General features: G+C 39.4%; 2 protein-coding genes and 1 long non-coding RNA gene across 9 annotated transcripts in view; 2 read left to right on the plus strand and 1 right to left on the minus strand.

Moving 5' to 3' along the window:
* The window catches only part of myh14 (myosin, heavy chain 14, non-muscle), a 31,386-nt gene extending 27,913 nt beyond the window's left edge, over positions 1 to 3,473 (plus strand). For 4 of the 7 annotated variants that reach the window (XM_039805740.1, XM_039805744.1, XM_039805741.1 and 1 more), the window contains 4 exons: positions 98 to 206; positions 712 to 884; positions 1,086 to 1,109; positions 2,733 to 3,473. In XM_039805740.1, coding sequence (XP_039661674.1) covers positions 98 to 206; positions 712 to 884; positions 1,086 to 1,109; positions 2,733 to 2,922 — 496 coding nt within the window. In that variant the 3' untranslated portion in view covers positions 2,923 to 3,473. Of the gene's footprint in view, positions 1 to 97; positions 207 to 711; positions 889 to 1,085; positions 1,120 to 2,732 lie in introns of those variants that run through there. The other 3 variants (XM_039805746.1, XM_039805742.1, XM_039805747.1) reach the window with 3 other exon arrangements.
* A 7,320-nt stretch (positions 3,474 to 10,793) lies between these two features.
* Positions 10,794 to 12,506, minus strand: LOC120562945. The gene is made up of 3 exons (XR_005639884.1): positions 12,431 to 12,506; positions 12,142 to 12,215; positions 10,794 to 11,074 (listed from the first exon to the last, which is right to left on the minus strand). It is a non-coding gene; the product is annotated as an uncharacterized LOC120562945 (long non-coding RNA).
* A 1,810-nt stretch (positions 12,507 to 14,316) lies between these two features.
* Positions 14,317 to 16,865, plus strand: si:ch211-120k19.1 (uncharacterized protein LOC563199 homolog). The gene is made up of 5 exons (XM_039806580.1): positions 14,317 to 14,338; positions 14,557 to 14,900; positions 15,426 to 15,496; positions 15,605 to 15,634; positions 15,757 to 16,865. The coding sequence occupies exons 2-5, from the start codon at positions 14,567 to 14,569 to the stop codon at positions 15,874 to 15,876; spliced, it is 555 nt and encodes a 184-aa protein (XP_039662514.1). The 5' UTR covers positions 14,317 to 14,338; positions 14,557 to 14,566; the 3' UTR covers positions 15,877 to 16,865.
* The last annotated feature ends 1,805 nt before the right edge of the window (positions 16,866 to 18,670 follow it).

Here is an 18,670-nt window from a genome sequence, read left to right on the forward strand (position 1 = left end):
AACTACTAGCAGAATGCCCCTTAAACACAATTAGATGGTAATGTTTTACCATGATAGATGTCATGAATTGCTTATAAGAAACGTTTCTATCTCTCAGGGAACGAGCCATTGCCAACAAACTGATGCGAAAGACAGAGAAGAAACTGAAGGAGGTGATGATGCAGGCAGACGACGAGAGAAGACACGCAGACCAGTACAGAGAACAGGTAAGAAAATGATTATGTATTATACATTATCTACAAGAGGATACACAGAATAGTATACCCAGAGACTGAGGTCTGCTCAGGTCGGTGCTCTAATTGTGATGCAGGGCACAAAGAGAGTGTTACAAAAAATAATTTTAAAATGAGTGATTTATCCAGCTCAATCTAAACTAATCCTAATCCCACTCTGTTATGTGTGTGTTCATTGGTAAAATAGTGTATTCTACTCCGAAAAATAAATCCGTCAGCCACAGCAGAGACACGGACTCTCCCAAAACATCATCGGTGTTAATCTCCCAGGTTTAATCTGAGTCCTGATCCCTATCAGTCCTCCTGTTCCCAGACTAATCTCTCTTTTTATACATCCGTCCTTCTCTCTTCTTGTTCCCCTCTTTCCTCCGATCTCATGTCTCACCCCGACCTCTGCGATACGCTCTGTCCTTTTCCTTCTCTTCCCCTCCATCGCTCCGCTCCTCTCTCCTCTTCTCTTCTCCCTTCCTCCTCCTAGCTGGATAAATCCATGGTCCGACTGAAGCAGCTGAAGAGGCAGCTGGAGGAGGTGGAGGAGGACAACTCTCGCTCCAACGCCCAGAAGAGGAAGCTGCAGAGAGAGCTGGAGGAGCTCTCCGACAGCAGCCAGAGCATGACACGAGAGATCACCGCTCTCCGCAGCCAGCTCAGGTAACTGTGTGTGTGTGTGTGTGTGTGTATGTGTTTGTGTGTATACGTGTGTGCTTGAATGATCATTTATTGTTGTTTTGTTTGTTTTTAACCCCCCATTAACTCAATATGATTTGTTTTGTTGTGCTCTTTTGTTGCATCCGTTTGTGTCCATCTCACACTGACAAACTGTCCATCTGTGTCCATCACTCCAACACTCAGCATTCCTGAATGGAGACCAGATCAGTAGGTCAATGTGTGTGTTTTTTTCTGTATTTTGTGTGTGTGTGTGTGTGTGTGTGTGTGTGTGTGTGTGTGTGTGTGTGTGTGTGTGTGTGTGTGTGTGTGTGTGTGTGTGTGTGTGTGTGTGTGTGTGTGTGTGTGTGTGTGTGTGTGTGTGTGTGTGCATACGTGTCCTTGTGTTGGAAGTCATGTCTCAAATGACTTCTCATATAAGAACATGCAGGGGTGTCTGGAAAATGTGTGTGTGTGTGTGTTAACAAACTACTATTTCTACATGACAAGGGTGGAGGCTTAATGCCCATGTACAGTTAGTACATGTGTTGGATGTTTTTCATGGTTTACTTTTTTTGCCCATTTCATCTGTAGTTACGTAATGCATGTAATGTCTGTGCTTCAATACCGATCTTTTGTTGCTAAGCTCTCGCCCTTTGTACTGTATTATTCCACGTTTATTCTGCTGTTCTCCTAAAAACAAATAGAACTGTAACAATCAGTTGTTTAATTGATTTGCATTGTCAAACATGAATTAGTAATTAATTAATCATTTAAGTAATTTATCAAGCAGAAATGCAAACAAACATTTGTTGTTTCGAGTTTTTTTTAAATGAGAACATTTGCTGCTTTCTCCGTTTATTATCTTCGTGATTAGAGAGTCTTTTGGTTTTGGACTGTTGGACTGGTCGGACATCACAGAACTTGTGATCGGCATTAATCACCATTTTCTGACACTTTTAGACTGAACAATTAATTGATTAATTGAAAAAGTATAAATTTTTAGATTCTAAAATTAATCTATAGTGAAAATAATTGTGAGAAGCAGCCTTTTAAAGCAACACTATGTAACTTTTCCCACTTCGCGCTGTAGTTCCAATAGAGACAACCTGTAGGGGGACCGCAGCGGGAAAAGTTACATAGTGTTGCTTTAAGCAAGTAAATGGCTGATCTAACGTATTGTGCTGAATACAAGACAGTATTATATTGTACTATATTTCTTTCTGGATAAAAAGTGGGGCTTGTATTATATTCGAGGACTAGACATGTAGCTACTAACAACAGCTGATATTCTTTTTGAATGTACCACTGGCACTAACAGAGTGGAATTGGGGTTGCATTATGGGTTGTTTGTAGCCTAAATGCTAGACTAGTGAGTTTCTTCAAGTCCGTTTCTAGTGTGTCTTTTAAAGAAAGTCAGCCCTAAAAGTGTGAAGGAAGCCCAGTTTAACCTACAAGTGTTTCCGATGGCTCCCAGCGTGTTTGCAGAAATGGCCAGAGAAAATAATTCTGACCGTGTGCAAGTACGTAGACAAGCTGCACACGTTGAGTTTACGTTCTGCTTTAATGGAAGGATTTCATGTTTCGCTTTTGCAAGAGAAAAGACTTAAAGCATGAGGACTTTCTCCTTGGACTAATAGTATCTCTGGGACTGACTGGACTAGCTTTAAAACGTTTTTTAAAATGCTTTCTATATTTAAAAAGTCACTTTCCAAAACCAGGTGTTGGGAAATGGTGTTTGGACTTATAATCACGGTCGTCTCATATTCAAACCAATATGGTAGTTTTCCAGAGAAATGCACTCAGCTGATTCACAGCAGGACATACTGTAACTCTGCCTCTCTTTTTGTCCAGGCGTGCTCCGTTGCCCCTGGCATTGCGTGGACGTAGAGCGCTGGTTGACGACCTCTCGTTGGAGAATTCTGACTCTGAGGAGCCCCCTGCCTCGCCGACCCCCTCCTCTGGACTCCCAGGGACCCCGACTCCCTCCTCTGAACATAGCCTGGACCCTCCGCCGCCCTACAGCGTCAACAATACAGAGTGACGCAGACATAGACTCAGTTACACACACACACACACACACACACGCACACACACACACACACACACACACACACACACACACACACACACACACACACACACACACACACACACACACACACACATCAGCCACTCACAGCCTTGACTGCTCAGAGGTGAAGGAGTGACATGCACACAGCACATGACAACACTGTACTTTATAAAAGTAAAAATTTAAGATGAATGCATCAGGCGCTACAACTGTAAAACAACCTCACTGAAAAGTTTGATTTTACAAAGAGTCAACTGGAATTCATTTTTATTTTGTAACAAACTGTGACATAAAAAAAACGACATGACAAAGACTGGAAATTTCTACATTACATCTCTGTAAGGCACTTCTGAAAAACTGAACGACATTTCCCAGAGTTCCGAGGGGAAATTGAATTATTATCAACTAATTTCACGAAGCTGTACAGTAATTAGAGGGCAGAAAACTTTATGGTTGTCACGTCTTTTACATTAGGAGGTATTTAAAAACTAAGCCATGTTGTGAACCCTTTGATGAGGATTATATATATATATATATATATATATATATATATATATATATATATATATACAATCTGATTTCATAAAGGGCTGCTGGAGGAAAATACTTCTGAAAGGTGTTGAGACAATCTATATACATGTAACATTAAATACAGTATACAGTAAAATGCACACATTAAATAATGTGATTTCACATGTCTGCTTAAAAAAAAACATTAAATAAGAAACTTGGAAAGATCTGGAAAACATAAAGGGGGAAATAACATTGGGGGACATTTTGGGTGAGTTAACAAAAAAGAAATGGCAATTAGTAACCAATATTTAATTAAACTTTTATTGTAAATGGTTTAACAGAAACTGGTAAACATTATACTAAGTTCCTTAACATATTATCTAATTTTCCTAATTTGCCAGAATTGTAGAGACGCAAACATTTGACCATAAAAAAACCGCCAACATGCAGTAAAGCTGCATTAAAGTTGTATTGAATAAATAAATAAATCCTTTTTCTGTAGATTAGAAACAGTATGTTGTTAGACAAAGCAGTAGGTAGTGTTAGTTTCTTAAACTAAAATCTTAACATATTGCTTCAGAAATTTGAATTTGTATAATTTATACCCAATGTGAACTTAAGTTATTGGTCGCTGGTTATTTTTTTCTGTACTACTCTTCTCATCTTGTGGGGAAGCACGCGAGTCTGATCATTTCTGCTCCTGCTGGCACTGATGTCGGCCTGAACTGGGTCACTCAGCGTTACAGCGTCGGGTCTCGGAGGGGAATTTGCATTGAAGACCTTTCTGGTGCATAACTGGTTTGACTGGTTAAAGTCATTGCTGGTGTAGAAAAGAAAATGTATGTATTGTCTACCAAGGCAACATAACTAGGAATAACCTGTGGAATACTGTATTCATTGATCTTTTCATTCGAAACAGAACAAATTGTGACAATGGATCTCTTTTTTTTTTTTTTTTAAACTGATAAACACATCACGTTTTATTTTGACAAGCATCTTTTACATTGTAATTTAGATTTTTACTGCTGATCTGTGTAAATTATTGATCAAACAAAGCTTTTGTGTTTAACCAAATGGTGGGCGTATGGATGAGAAAAAGGGACTTAAATAAGTAGTAAACGTAGAGTAGCTGTAGAATAGATAACAGGCATAGAGGCTGGTGAGGTTCTCTACTGGACCTTCCCAGTAGAATAAACTCAGCCTCTGATCGCTGTTCCTGTGTAACTGAGCACGAGACTCAAAGCATTTTCAAAAACTAGTAGTATTAGATAAAAAATGACAATGGAGGCACTGAGGAATGAATTTTTATGAAGCAAACGGCAAGTAGAACAAAAAGTAGTTATTTTATTTTTTTTTTTACTCTATCGACTCAAAATGACATTCGTGTCTGGTGTCAACCAAACACAAGCAGCTTGATGACCCTGCTGTGAAACAGACAATGGTTTCGTGAAACCTGGTTCAAATATATTTTTCTTTTGGTGAAACATCTCTATTTTCCTCAGCATTTTTTAATTTATTGTTTAACAGACCATTCAACAGGTCTTATTTTATTTTTGTTCATGACCTTCTTCAGCACCTGTTTGCCTGTCATAGCTTTAAGGCTGTCCAGAGAGTTAATGTGATGTCTAGATTTGACGTAGACATAAATAACAATTTTATAAAGATGTAGTTTAACATTTTGGGAAATATGCTTATTTGATTTCTTGCGGAAAGTTTGATGAGAACATAGGCTTTCATCTCTGTACCGTAAATATTAAAGCTACAGCCGCTTAGCTTAGCATTAACCCTGGAAACGGGGAATTGGCTGGCCTGGTTCTGTTCAAAGGTGACAAAATCCACCTGTCAGCATCAGCAAGTTAACAAATTTACACTTCTATGTATGTTCAAAAAAAACAACAAGCTGCATTTTTACAGGCAGTTATATGCCGGACTTTTTCTTGGCACAGTAAGCAGAGACTCCAGGAAGTCACTGCGCCTGGCCGAGAAGTGGTCCGGCATATAAACATAGATAGAAGTGTAAATTTGTGAACTCAGCTAAAGGTCTTCTTGCTGTAGCTCCATATTTATACCGACATGAGAGTAATATTGATCTTCTTCTTCAACTCGACAAAAACAAATAGGGCTATTTCCCAAAATGTAGAACTATTCCTTTAAATTCTAAAGAATGTCACTAGCCCTTTAACTTTCAATTGGAACTAAAGAAAGATAAAGATGAATCACAAATGTTGCTCTGAATGTTTTCGTTTAATTTTGGTTATATGGCAAAGGATGAATGATCCTGTAAGTGTTTACCATTGATTACGCACACAACCCGTAGAGTAGTTTTCGGTTATCAGAGTTGTTATCACTGCTCCATCCTCTTCCTTCTGTTTGAATTAATAGGGGCATATTTTAATGAGACTGCAATGCAGTCCCCATATCCATCAGACATGTTGGTGCATTTAAAAATGTTTTGGCCATGCCAGGTTCACTATGATTCACAGTAAAAGAGGTGAAGAAAGATCAAGAAAGAGTTTGACTATCGACGACATATATTTAACGCCCTATTAAAGGGTTTTATTTTTGTTTTCTGTATGTACAATTCTTTTATTTTAGCAATATGCAGTTGATTTAGTTTGAAGCTGTGTTTTTTTAAGATATAGTGTAAACGCTGCACTTTACACATTACCAGTTGAGATAAACGGAGTACTGACAATGTCTGCTTTGTCAGGTCGTAATTTATCTCAAAGAGGCCGACATTAAGCACTAAGCCAAATGAGCTGACAACACGTGTCATCGGACACAATCTGTCACTCAGAACTGTTCGCTTAAATGTAGTAATCTCAGAATGTCGTATCAACGTCTAAACGTGGCGACTTTGTTCACGCCTTGATAGACCTAAATCTGAAGACACGTGGATTTAACTGCTGGAATGAGAACAGTTCTGTCCGCCTGTAGCAAGAGACGAGGCCGGTGCTTCTCTAAGGTGTTATTTGTCTCTCTGTGCTTCTTTATGGCTACTGTGGAACTTGAAACATTTTGGAAAAAAATGTGTTTTATTGTTTTAGCCTTTTTTTTGTTTGTTAATGATGCTGTAATTATAAAACATCTGACTGGGGTTAACTTTAATATATGTCATTGGTTTTGAGCTTTGTGTTTTCTGTGTGTTTCTTTGAGAGCACAAGATGGGTACATTTACTCAAGTACTGTACTTGAGTAAAAATTGGAGGTACTTGTACATAGTATTTCCATTTCATGCTACATTGTACTACATTTCAGAGGGAAATATTGTAGTTTTAAAAAAAAAAGTATAAATTAGAGGCACCCTGGTAGCTCATCTGGTTTAACATGCGCCCCAGATACTAAGGCTCAGTCCTTGCCCCAGTGGCCTGGGTTCGAGTCCGACCCGCGGCCCTTTGCTGCATGTCCCCCCTCTCTCCCCCATTTCCTTTCTTTAGCTATTCTGTTGAAATAAAGGCAAAAAAAGCCTCAAAAAATGATCTTAAAAAATAGTATAAATTAGCTCCACCTCGACCCAGCTACAACTGTAAAATGCTACTTGCACATTAATGCATCAGTAATAATAATCCATTAATACTGTAATAGTTTAAAACTCAGGTTATTTTATTCTGCTTTATGAGTACTTTTACATTATATTTTTAGTACATTTTGCCAGTAATACTTTTGTACTTGTATCACATTTTCAATGCAGGACTTTTAGTTATAATTGAGTGTTTTTATATTGCTACTTCTACTAACTCAAATGATCTGAATACTTCATCTCACACACACACACACACACACACACACTACAAAAACAGGAGTCATTAGCATTATAACAGAATTTATTTATTGGCATTTTGTCAACACCTTAAACATTAACATTTCATACAATGTTACCAGTACAGAAAAATACTTAGCACATCTACAACGTGAGACAGGTGCGTCGGAGGGGGACAAGCTGGTCAAAAGTTGCGAAGAAAAACTCCCTCAAACAAGTATATAAAGTTTAATAGTAGGCAACGTTTTGGTACTAGACCATCTTCAGGCAAAATTTGGTCTAGTACCATCTCACATCTTACATACGTTGCATACAATAATACCACCAATACACAGATTCACGCAGCTCAAGTAACAGTTAAAAGCTTTAACATAAAAGCTTTGGTGGTGCTTTGGAATGTACTGTATATAAGTAAGTATATTACCATTTACTGCCAGTCAACTTTAGTCCATTCGAAAAAGTCAGTTAAATTTGAATTTGTGGTTGAATCGCAAGCAAAGTAATTGTAATTGATTCTATATACCATCACTTCAGTTCAGACCTTTTTGCAGCAAGGTAGCTTAAAAACACAAACACAAAAAGACAACTGAATACATTAAAAGTGCTGCTACTGTATACATGCAATAGTCTGTAAAAATAAAACTAAGAAATATATTATTATAGTGAATAGAAAATGTGAGACTGTACTTTTTACTCATCTTGCACCTGAAGTTGTCACTGTTTACATGTTTATAGTATAATTATGTAAGCATATCTTTACAGTGCACTTCCCTTTATTAAGTAAACACTAAGAGCTAGAAGTCTAAAAAGCTGCCAATTAATAGGCCTTTAAAGAAACTATATGGGTGTAGGTGTGAAGTGAAGACAATAAAAGCAAGTCTCTTTGATGAATTGAGGTTTTTTTTTTTAAAGAGAAATTGCAGAGAAAAACTGCAATTGTTCTTCACTCTCAGATGTTTTAATTTGAAGATTTTTTTTAGAGGCCTGAAGAGGTGAAAGTATCCAGTATCTCAAATAAAATTTGGGGAAAATCAATAAACATAATGTGAAGCATTTTACTATCAGTGCCATTCTGGTGCTCCCACACACCTCTGGATCATGTTGTGCAGGAAGCGACGGTGGTTGACCTGAAAATCAAGTCTCTTTGATGAATTGAGTTTTTTTAAAGAGAAATGGCAGAGAAAAGCTACAGTTGTGATCATGTTCTTTGTCACTTGTGTGCTTAAAAGTCACAGAAATGTCACAGTTGCTTGATAACTTTTCTAAATTTCACAGTATTTGTATAACAAACAAATTGCTTGAGATTTAACCAGATTGTTTTGACAGGCCGGGCACATCGTGAAAAGCTCTTTCTGAGCTAACCTTTTCAAATACATTCAAACATTCAAATTAAGGGCAAAATGCAAACGACGCCTCCAGATAAAATTAGCTGCAAAAGTATAAATGACAAAAAAAATCCCATGTAATGCTTAGAATGAAAAAAAGATGGTTTGTTCTATAAATTGAGGTAGAGATGGTGGGTAGCCACTGCCCCCTCACCCTCAACATTTACAGTTTTTTCACATATGTTCAATCCATAACAAACCTAAATAAAAAGACATGTTTTTCTAGAAGTCGGGTGACTTCCTGTCCTTTAAGATATCAGTGAACAGCCAGTCATCCTCATGCGGCAGTGTCGATATGGGACGGTGCTCAGGATTATGAAGTGGGACAGAGAATGATTGCGCAACGCCCTCAAATGGTGTTAAGTTTTGGTTACTTTCACAATTTAACAGCATACAGGGACTCTCCTCCTGTGACTGCTGGTACGTCTGCAGCTCTGAGGCATTGTAGAGGAAGCTGATCGATGTGGGGAGCTGGTTTTGGATGATGTCGGTCTCTTGGTTTGGCTTAAATTTGTTGAACTGCGTTTCTCCAGTGTCTTCATTTTGTCTCAGTGCCTGCAAGCTCCTCTGATCACTCTGGAAGTGGTTTATGGTCAATCCCTGATCTCCATGAAAACTGTATTCATATATGTACTCACCTGTCTCACAGTGTAGATCCTCCACCTCAGATTTGTTGCTGGTACTATCTGACTGATCTGCAAATTCAACATCATCAGCACCGACTTCCTGCCCAGCGTCACCTTGGCATGCACAGATACTTTCAAAAAAGGCCTCTACATCCATGCAGCCTCCTAAGTCCTTATTGCCAACACTGAAAAGATCCATAATATCTGTCCACTGACTCTCTGAAATGTCAGCGATGCTTTTCTGGGCCTGCGTGCAGGTTGAGATGTCTGTCAACATCTGGATCGAGAAGTCGCACGGGTTGATGGACAACGGAGAGAGCTCTGGACAGAAGGAGGGAGAGCTGTCCACATTTTGGCCGAACTGGATGAAACCAGAGTCCTGCTGAGTTGTTTGAGATTCTTCGGAGAGGTAGTTGGCTGACTTCAGCTGACTTTCATCGTTGTAACACTCAGTATGAAGGCGCTCTGCCCCGTGGTGATAGTCTATGCCTTCTGGTGAGCTCTTAGATGATGATGATAGTTGATTTCTACTCCCCTCTTTCTGTCTCTCTTTGCTCTGATTGTTCTTCCTAGCGGTGCAGGTGGTGGGCTGTGATTTGGGGTGTCGTTTCCTAAGATGTCCCGAGTCCGGCTGCTTCTTTTTACTGATTTCAGTTTCATGTGAGCCAACAGAGACGTCACTCCTAGCCTTAGGGATGCCATCTGCATCTGTGTGAACACTGCATGTATCTGGTACTTGTGGGGGACTACCTGACTGCTCAAGTGTCTCTGGCTTCTGTGATGACGGAGAAGCCGCATTATTTCCCTCTTCCTTAAAATAAAGCGCAGATGCCAGCCGGTGGTTGGCTGCTTCTATGTCTGCAAACTTTCTGTTGAGAGAGACAGACGAAGAGTAAAATGAAAAAACATGCGGGACTATTTCTTAGCCAGGGTGCAGTGACGCTCTGGGGTCTTCGCTGGGGTCTCAGCTGGCTGTTTCTTCTTATTAACCGTACAGTCAAAGTTAAATTTAAAGTTTGACATGTTTTTTAAATGAAAGTAAGTCTACTACTGGGCTGTCATGAAAAGAGCTGTGATCAGCAGCCTGAGTGATTCTTCACTCTCAGATGTTTTAATTTGAAGATTTTTTTAGAAGCCTGAAGAGGTGAAAAGTATCCAGTATCACAAATAACATTTGTGAAAAATCAATAAACATAACACTATAATAATATATTATTATAGTGAATAGAAAATGTGAGACTGTACTTTTTACTCATCTTGCAGCTGAAGTTGTCACTGTTTACATGTTTATAGTATAATTATGTAAGCATATCTTTACAGTGCACTTCCCTTTATTAAGTAAACACTAAGAGCTGGAAGTCTAAAAAGCTGCCAATTAATAGGCCCTTAAAGAAAATATATGGGTGTAGGTGTGAAGTGAAGACAATAAAAGCAAGTCTCTTTGATGAATTTAGTTGGTTTTTTTTAAAGAGAAATTGCAGAGAAAAACTGCAATTGTTCTTCACTCTCAGATGTTTTAATTTGAAGATTTTTTTTTAGAGGCCTGAAGAGGTGAAAGTATCCAGTATCTCAAATAAAATTTGGGGAAAATCAATAAACATAATGTGAAGCATTTTACTATCAGTGCCATTCTGGTGCTCCCACACACCTCTGGATCATGTTGTGCAGGAAGCGACGGTGGTTGACCTGCCGTTTGGACGGTCGTTTTTTTCGGGGTTTCTGAAGAGTCCTCATCATGTGGCCCGCTGCTGAAGTTACAAAGGTGTAGAGATCACGACCCCATGGGACCCCTCGCTCCAACGCAGGCTCAAGAGTCACAGAGATGGATGGTCGCATGGCTGAAAGAGAGAGAGTGGGAGTCAAGCGGAAAGTAAGAAAGAGTAGAAGAAAGAAGTAAAAAGGTGAGAAAAATACAATACTTTGTTGTAATCAGATCAACTGAATTGTACTTATTATAATAGCCTGTAAGAATAACAATTATCTCTTTCAAGGCCATTGACCCTGATAACTATCTATCATGCATTTAATTAATATTTATAATTTTTTTTTTTTTTAAGATTATTTTTAGGCATTTTAGGCCTTTATTTTTATAGGACAGATTGAGACATGAAAGGGGAGAGAGAGAGGGGGAATGACACGCAGCAAAGGGCTGCAGGTCGGAGTCGAACCAGCGGCTGCTGCGTCGAGGACCAAACTTCTGCACATGGGCACCTGCTCCACCAGGTGAGCTACCCAGGCGCCCATTAATATTAATAATTTAAAGCAGCCTAACAGCACAAGGTAGCTCTCTTGGAAATAAACCACTTTAAAAAGAGAGTCAGATTAACTACAATCTTTAGGTACTTTTACTTAAATATTTCCATTTTCTGTTACTTTATACTTTAAAGTATTACATTTCAGAGTGAAATATTGTCATTTTTACTCTACTGCATTTATTTCATAACTGCAGGTACTCTGCAGATTTGGTTATTATATTCAAAACCTATGCTGTTAACATTCAATGAATTGCTACAGGTTAATCTACTCAACAGTATATGAGTTAAAAACACCTCAAACATAAAATGCTGTTTACACAATAAAAGCAATACTAATCCAATAATATACACATAGATAATAATATAACACCTATAAGAGCCATTTTCTGTGTAACTTTACATTTTACTGCTAATTATAATGTACTTTAACATGTAACATTTTGAATGCACAACCTTTACATGTAAAGGAGTATTTTTACATTGTGGTATTACTTATCTGAATAGTTCTCCCCCCACTGCCTATCAATACTGTTACAGTAGAGGACTGATACATAACAAACAGTAACTTCTGTTTGTTATGCTTAAATTTGTTCCATTCAGTTCTCCTCAGCAGGAAATAAATAAATAAATAAAATCCTGTGCATGTTTACCTTATTCCTTGGCTGCTGTGTGTCTTCGTATCTTCCTTCAAATTGCACTGAGGAGTCAGCTTGATGGAGGCGGGCTGCCTCAGAGAGAGAGGTGTGGCAATTTAATTGTTCATGTGGGTTTTTGCATGTCTTGTGTGTGTATGTGTGCTTTTGACACAAGCTCTCAATGCAAATGCACAAATTCCCCTTTTTTCTTTCCAGCAGCATGAATAGAACACAACCTGACAAATTGATAGTGGGAGAGGAAGTGAGACACGATGAGAGGCTCTGAAAAGAAAGAGGCAATTACCTAAGAAGTCAACCGCTCGTGGAGGTGTGGGCACACGTCTCCATTGTGTGCCACACTAAAGGCAGCTTGTTAAATTCTGGGAGACACAAACGCACCAGTTGAGGCAGTTAACAAGCCCTTAATTGATCAGCTTAAACTCTGGCCCTAATTATCACATTCTCAGAGGGAAGAGCTAAGATGGTTGCTAGTGGCTTTAATTGACCTTTGCAATTCAATAGCACACGTTCCACATACAGAATTTTACATATGTATGGCAGCAGGTGGGAGGAGAGAGAGGCTGGCCTTTTCACAAAGATACAGAGGAATACAAATAAAAGTCTTATGTGCCTTTTTTAATTGTTGCCTCCACATTTTACCACTGAAAATACCATTGAGATATGTGGTCTTTTTTTTGGTACATGGCTTTTTATACTGTTTAACTGTCTTATATATGTTAATGCTACAATTTTTGTTTTTTTGTGTGTGTTTTAAACCTAGAGACACAACTCAAGTCAGACATAATTCTCATTTCCAGTTTTTACAATCAAGTTATTGTCCCATGTAAATGATCCACTTTTCCCAATTTGTGTCCAAAATATTTTCTTTAACTCTCAAAAGATGGATCAACTTTTCCATCGAACACATTTCTTTTTCATCAGGATCAGCTTTACACGAGTGTCGTTTTTTTGTTTTTGTAAAGCTATGTTTATTATATTTGGATGAGAAATGAAATGTCCAGTGTAGTCAGTGTAACCATCCAAAAAAGGGATATACTTACACCAATGTCTTCTAGCTTTTTGGTGATTAAAAGCAATAGTTTTGTCAGGTATATCTGTCCCTTCCTTTTAGCCTCCTCAATGTTCCCTCAGTAAATCACAGCACAGCTGTTCGTAATGACAGCGTCTTTTATAGATTCTCCCAGAATAGCTTTAGTTTAGTGCATTTCCACAAAACATGAGTATAGTTTTGCCTTCAGCTCACCGCAGAGTGCTTGAAGAACTGAGTTACATTCTTTTTTTAAGATTTTTGTTTTTGCATTAGGCCTTTATTTGTATAGGACAGCTTAAACTTGAAAGGGGAGAGAGACTGGGGGAATGCCATGCAAAGGGCACACATATCAGAGTTGAACCCACAGCCGCCACGTTGAGGAGTAAACCTCTATATACAGGCGCCCGCTCTACCAGGTGAGCTAACCAGACACCCTGAGTTACATTCTTCCAGTAGAAGTGTATTGTGTTAGGATCTTGTACTATTCTTTATCTAAAGGGTTTTCCAGGGCTTTCAACTGTTGAGACACTTTATCTCAAACACCTTTCTGGCCTCTTTAATGCAACAACTCAACTTGGCTTCCTTCTTCACTCTAATCAAATGAAAATGTTGCACATTTTACAGCCATTTACCCAAAGCACAGAAGCATTGCAGTAGGAGTGCCATCTATTTATAGTGACACCACATGTGCTTCTGACCAGAGAGCTGCACAGACTAACAGCTTTCTGCTGTGGTCTCAACTTCAACACTTTACTGTACTGTTCTACACACACGTGACTCAAGTGGCTTTTATTTACATGATAAGGTAAAAGAGGTCATCAAAATAATGTGTGCCATGGACACTGCTAGTGAAGCTTCATTCGGTTATATTAGTCTACATGCCAATGAGTTCAGTATAATAGCTGGACAGGATGTGTTTTTGACCAGGATGTTGTCTGCTGCTGTTCCTCACATGTGGTATTTTCTCAGACTCTTCTCCAGCGAGCTGATAAAAGTCTTATCATGTGTTCTCTGCAACAGAGGCATTGAAACTTTGACCTGGTGAAAAGCCCCTTTCCCCCCCCCCCTCTTTTTTTCCCCCCCACCAAACCCCCCCAAAAAATTTTTTTTTTTTTTTTTTTTTTTTTAATTTTGAGAGGGTCAGAGGAGCTACGCTGAAAGGTAGTGTAACAGCAATTATGATTTTCAATATGTCATTAGGTTAGGATCACTATTAGTCAGTGATATCCATTGATTCCAGTGATTTTGCCCATCATTGATCATTTCCTTCAACATTTGTTTAATTTGAACATGTATTTAAAAGCCTTCCTCACTTAAAAAAATATATTGTAAAGCAGTCAGTGGCTTTAATGTATTGTTATTGAATTGTCTCTGAACAGATTTTTCACCATGAACCGGGCCTGGGCTGTTTTCAAGGCTCATCCGTACATCAGTAACGTCCTGGGATACACAACGCTATTTGCCTCTGCTGACCTCATACAACAGAGTGTGCTGGGTGGTAAACAAACTGCAGGATCCACATCAGAGGATTCGGCTGGCATCGACTGGTGTCAGACAGCTCGAGTGGCGACTGTCGGCTTCTGTTTCCATGCCAACTTCAACTACCAGTGGCTCCGAGGGCTGGAGAGGATGCTGCCAGGAGGCGGAGTGAAGGCAGTGACAGGGAAAGTTGTTGTGGATCAGCTGATCGCAGCTCCTCTCACCATCAGTGCCTTTTATATTGGTAAGTGTGTTACAAAGCCTATTTAAGTCATGTAGGCTATATGAAATACTCAAAACTCTAAGTATTTAAAAAAAAAAAAATCCCATTTTTTTTGTTTTCCCCCAAAAAAAGATTTTGAATCTCCCATCTGGTGTAATATGTCTGTAATTGTAAAATGTAAACTCCTCTTGGTGTCATTAAGCCCCCTCTTATTCTGAGGATATGACATTAGTGTCCTTGCATGGTCAGCTGGCCTGCTGACTAAAAGAGTCTTTAGGTTACTCAAGCAATTGATTGGATTATTTGGTAATAATCCAATCAATTGCTCAACTGCAGGTTCAGGAAATTGCTTTGAAATTATTCAGAAACAATGTTACATGTGAAATAGTGTTGCATTTTTACCAACACATCTGACAATAATAAACATAAGCTTGGAATCTGAACTAATATTTTAAATAAAGTGGGTTTAAACACTGCTTGTCCACACAACATGCGTTTCTAAAGATGGATCCATCAAAGAATCAGTAAAATACCTTTACCTTTTAGGTTTAAGTTTACTAGAAAACAAAGACGACCCTCTTGAAGACTGGAGACACAAATTCTGGACATCTTACAAGGTACACTGTTGCCCTTATTAGACTATTATTTATTCCTAAATGCCATGTAATAAATCTGTCTGTCTATTTATCTATAAATCCATCCTACATGTATGTTCCTCTCTTTAGACTGGAGTGGTATTTTGGTCAACAATGCAGGTGAGATATTCTTATATTTGTCCCATAATCTGTCACTTTCTGGCTGTAGATTCAGACATGTACATATGCAGTACATACACAGATGTAGAATGACGTGTTTTTCATCTCTTCCACCCTCTCAGGCAGTGAACTTTGCCCTGGTGCCCCCTGTGGCACGGACAGTGTTTCTGGGAGGCATCGCACTGACTTTCACTATCTACCTGTGTCACCTCAGACAGCAGAGTGGCCACAAACTCGAATAAACTTGAGTCCTGAGTTTTTGTACTGACATTAAAAGGCTTATTTAACGGCAGAATACAGTTTCAAAGTCATTAGATTTACCGAGAAAACAAGGAAATACACATTTATGTGAATCAGCTGATTAGCCCACATGGGTTATTCTTCAGCTGTGATTTGTTTCCTCATTTAACAGTTTCAGTGCATCATGGAATAACTTTGTTGATGTTGCAATAGATTTTTAACCAATAATACTTTTTTAAAAGCTATTTGTTTAAAAGAAAAGTCATTTGTGGTTTTGTTTTTGAACCTTTTATCAACAAGCAAATTGTAGGCTCTAATCATGTGAATTGCTGCTTGTGTCATATACATTCCTGAAACTGAACTTCATATTTGTGGCACCTCTTACTGCAATAAGGGTTTTGAAAAAAGTATTATATATAAATAGTCCAAAAATGATTGATGTGGACTAACAAAACAAACAAACATGTAGGCTATGGCAAACCAAACAAAAATGCAGCCACTCTCTCATTTCAATGAAGAGCTTCTAAATAAACATATAGCCTAAAGATTAGATCGGATGACGTTGTAGCCAGTAGCCTGACGATGTGTATGAGAACTGACTGTCCGTCAAGATCAAAGTAGGCTATCAAGATGCCAAGTCGCGTGGCCATGATGGTGCAGCTCCTCCAAAGAGGAGAAGGGTCCAAAGAGCGCACCATTAGCTTAAACCACGTAAATGCCATAGGTAGCCTAAATTAGTGATCGCTGGTGTGAAGAAGTACGGAGCCGCGCAAAATATTGCAGGGATCGCCAAACTTATTACTTGGGAATGCAAAACATATTGCGAGGGAACGCAAAAAATCTCCTAGAGTGCAGCTCTCACTCCATTGTTTTGTGTCATATTTTCAATTGTATTTTAGTGTTTATTTTCTAGACTAGGCCTATTTATGGAAGATGCATGGTTTTCTTTCAATGGACTGTTTTTATATAGCACTTTTCTAGTTTTAACAACTACTCAGAGCGCTTTAACATAGTACAGGAACCATTCACCATTCACACACATTCATACACTGTGGCCGAGGCTGCCGTACAAGGTGCCACCTGCTCATCAGATAAACACTCACACACATTTACACTCCCATGATGCAGCATCGGGGGCAACTCGGGGTTCAGTGTCTTGCCCAAGGACACTTAGGCATGGAACTGCAGGGCCAGGGATCGAACCACCAACCTTCCAATTGGCAGGCAACCTCTCTACCACTTAGCCACAGCCGCCCCTTTAAAGGTCCCATGGCATGAAAATTTCACTTTATGAGGTTTTTTAACATTAATGCGTTCCCCCAGCCTGCCTATGGTCCCCCAGTGGCTAGAAATGGTGATAGGTGTAAACCGAGCCCTGGGTATCCTGCTCTGCCTTTGAGAAAATGAAAGCTCAGATGGGCCGATCTGGAATCTTGCTCCTTATGAGGTCATAGGCCACAGCACGCAACAATAGGACAACACATGCAAATAAACTACAGCACACACTAATAAGACAACACATGAAAATAAACCACAGCACGCAACAATAAGACAACACGTGCAAATAAACCACAGCACGCAACAATAAGACAACACGTGCAAATAAACCACAGCACGCAACAATAAGACAACACGTGCAAATAAACCACAGCACGCAATAAGACAACACGTGCAAATAAACTACAGCACGCACTAATAAGACAACACGTGCAAATAAACTACAGCACGCACTAATAAGACAACACATGCAAATAGCCCAAATAGTGTGTGTGTGTGTGTGTGTGTGTGTGTGTGTGTGTGTGTGTGTGTGTGTGTGTGTCTGTGTGTGTGTGTGTGTGTGTGACGGCCGGCCAGCGAGGTTGTTAAGCCTGCAAGCGCTTGTGGAGTTTAACTCCGAAAATGCAGCTAACCACAGGTTACTCTTAAAATGGACATGTGTTGTGATATTTAAACAAATAATCCATCAACGGCGAAATGAAAGCCTCTTATTTACGAGACCGGTCTGATAGACCTCCAGCTTACAGCGGGGTCTCTGAGCAGGACTGTCTGAGCAATGAGCTAGCGGCCCCGGCAGGCGCTAGCTGGCTGTCGCGTCACTTTATGGAGCTATTCAATTCCGAAAACTTTGAAACAAATTCTGAAGAGTTCATTTCTCGCCTAAAACTTATTCAGAAGTGAATTTAGTGATGAATAACATGGTGAAAATTGTTAAAATTGTCCTGTTGTTGGTCTGTCTATGTACTGGAAAGCCAATGGTTGAGGCACATGTGCATCACTTAAAAGTGTCCCCTGGAAACACTTCTGTTGTGGTGTGGGCTATTTGCACGTGTTGTCTTATTAGTGCGTGCTGTGGTTTATTTGCACGTGTTGTCTTATTAGTGCGTGCTGTGGTTTATTTGCACGTGTTGTCTTATTGTTGCGTGCTGTAGTTTATTTGCACGTAGTGTCTTAGTGCGTGCTGTGGTTTATTTGCATGTGTTGTCCTATTGTTGCGTGCTGTGGCCTCTCAGGGCCACCGTACGTAAGGAGCAAGGTTACCTCCCCTTTCTCTGCTTTGCCCGCCCAGAGAATTTGGCCTGCCCATTAGAAAGAGAGACATCATGGCTTTCAAACAAGCAAAGTGCCACACCCCCACCCTCCACCTTGCCCCCCCTCTCTCCTCAGACACAGAAATGGCACATCCTAAGGAAAGCTCATTGTGGGACTGGCTCTAGTGGCTGTAATTCTGCACCAAGGCTGAATTTCGGGAAAGAGACTTTGGATACAGTATTAGGGGACCACTAAGGCCTATATAAA

The sequence above is a fragment of the Perca fluviatilis genome, chromosome 7 (assembly GCF_010015445.1).
Source record: "Perca fluviatilis chromosome 7, GENO_Pfluv_1.0, whole genome shotgun sequence".
NCBI lineage: Eukaryota > Metazoa > Chordata > Actinopteri > Perciformes > Percidae > Perca > Perca fluviatilis.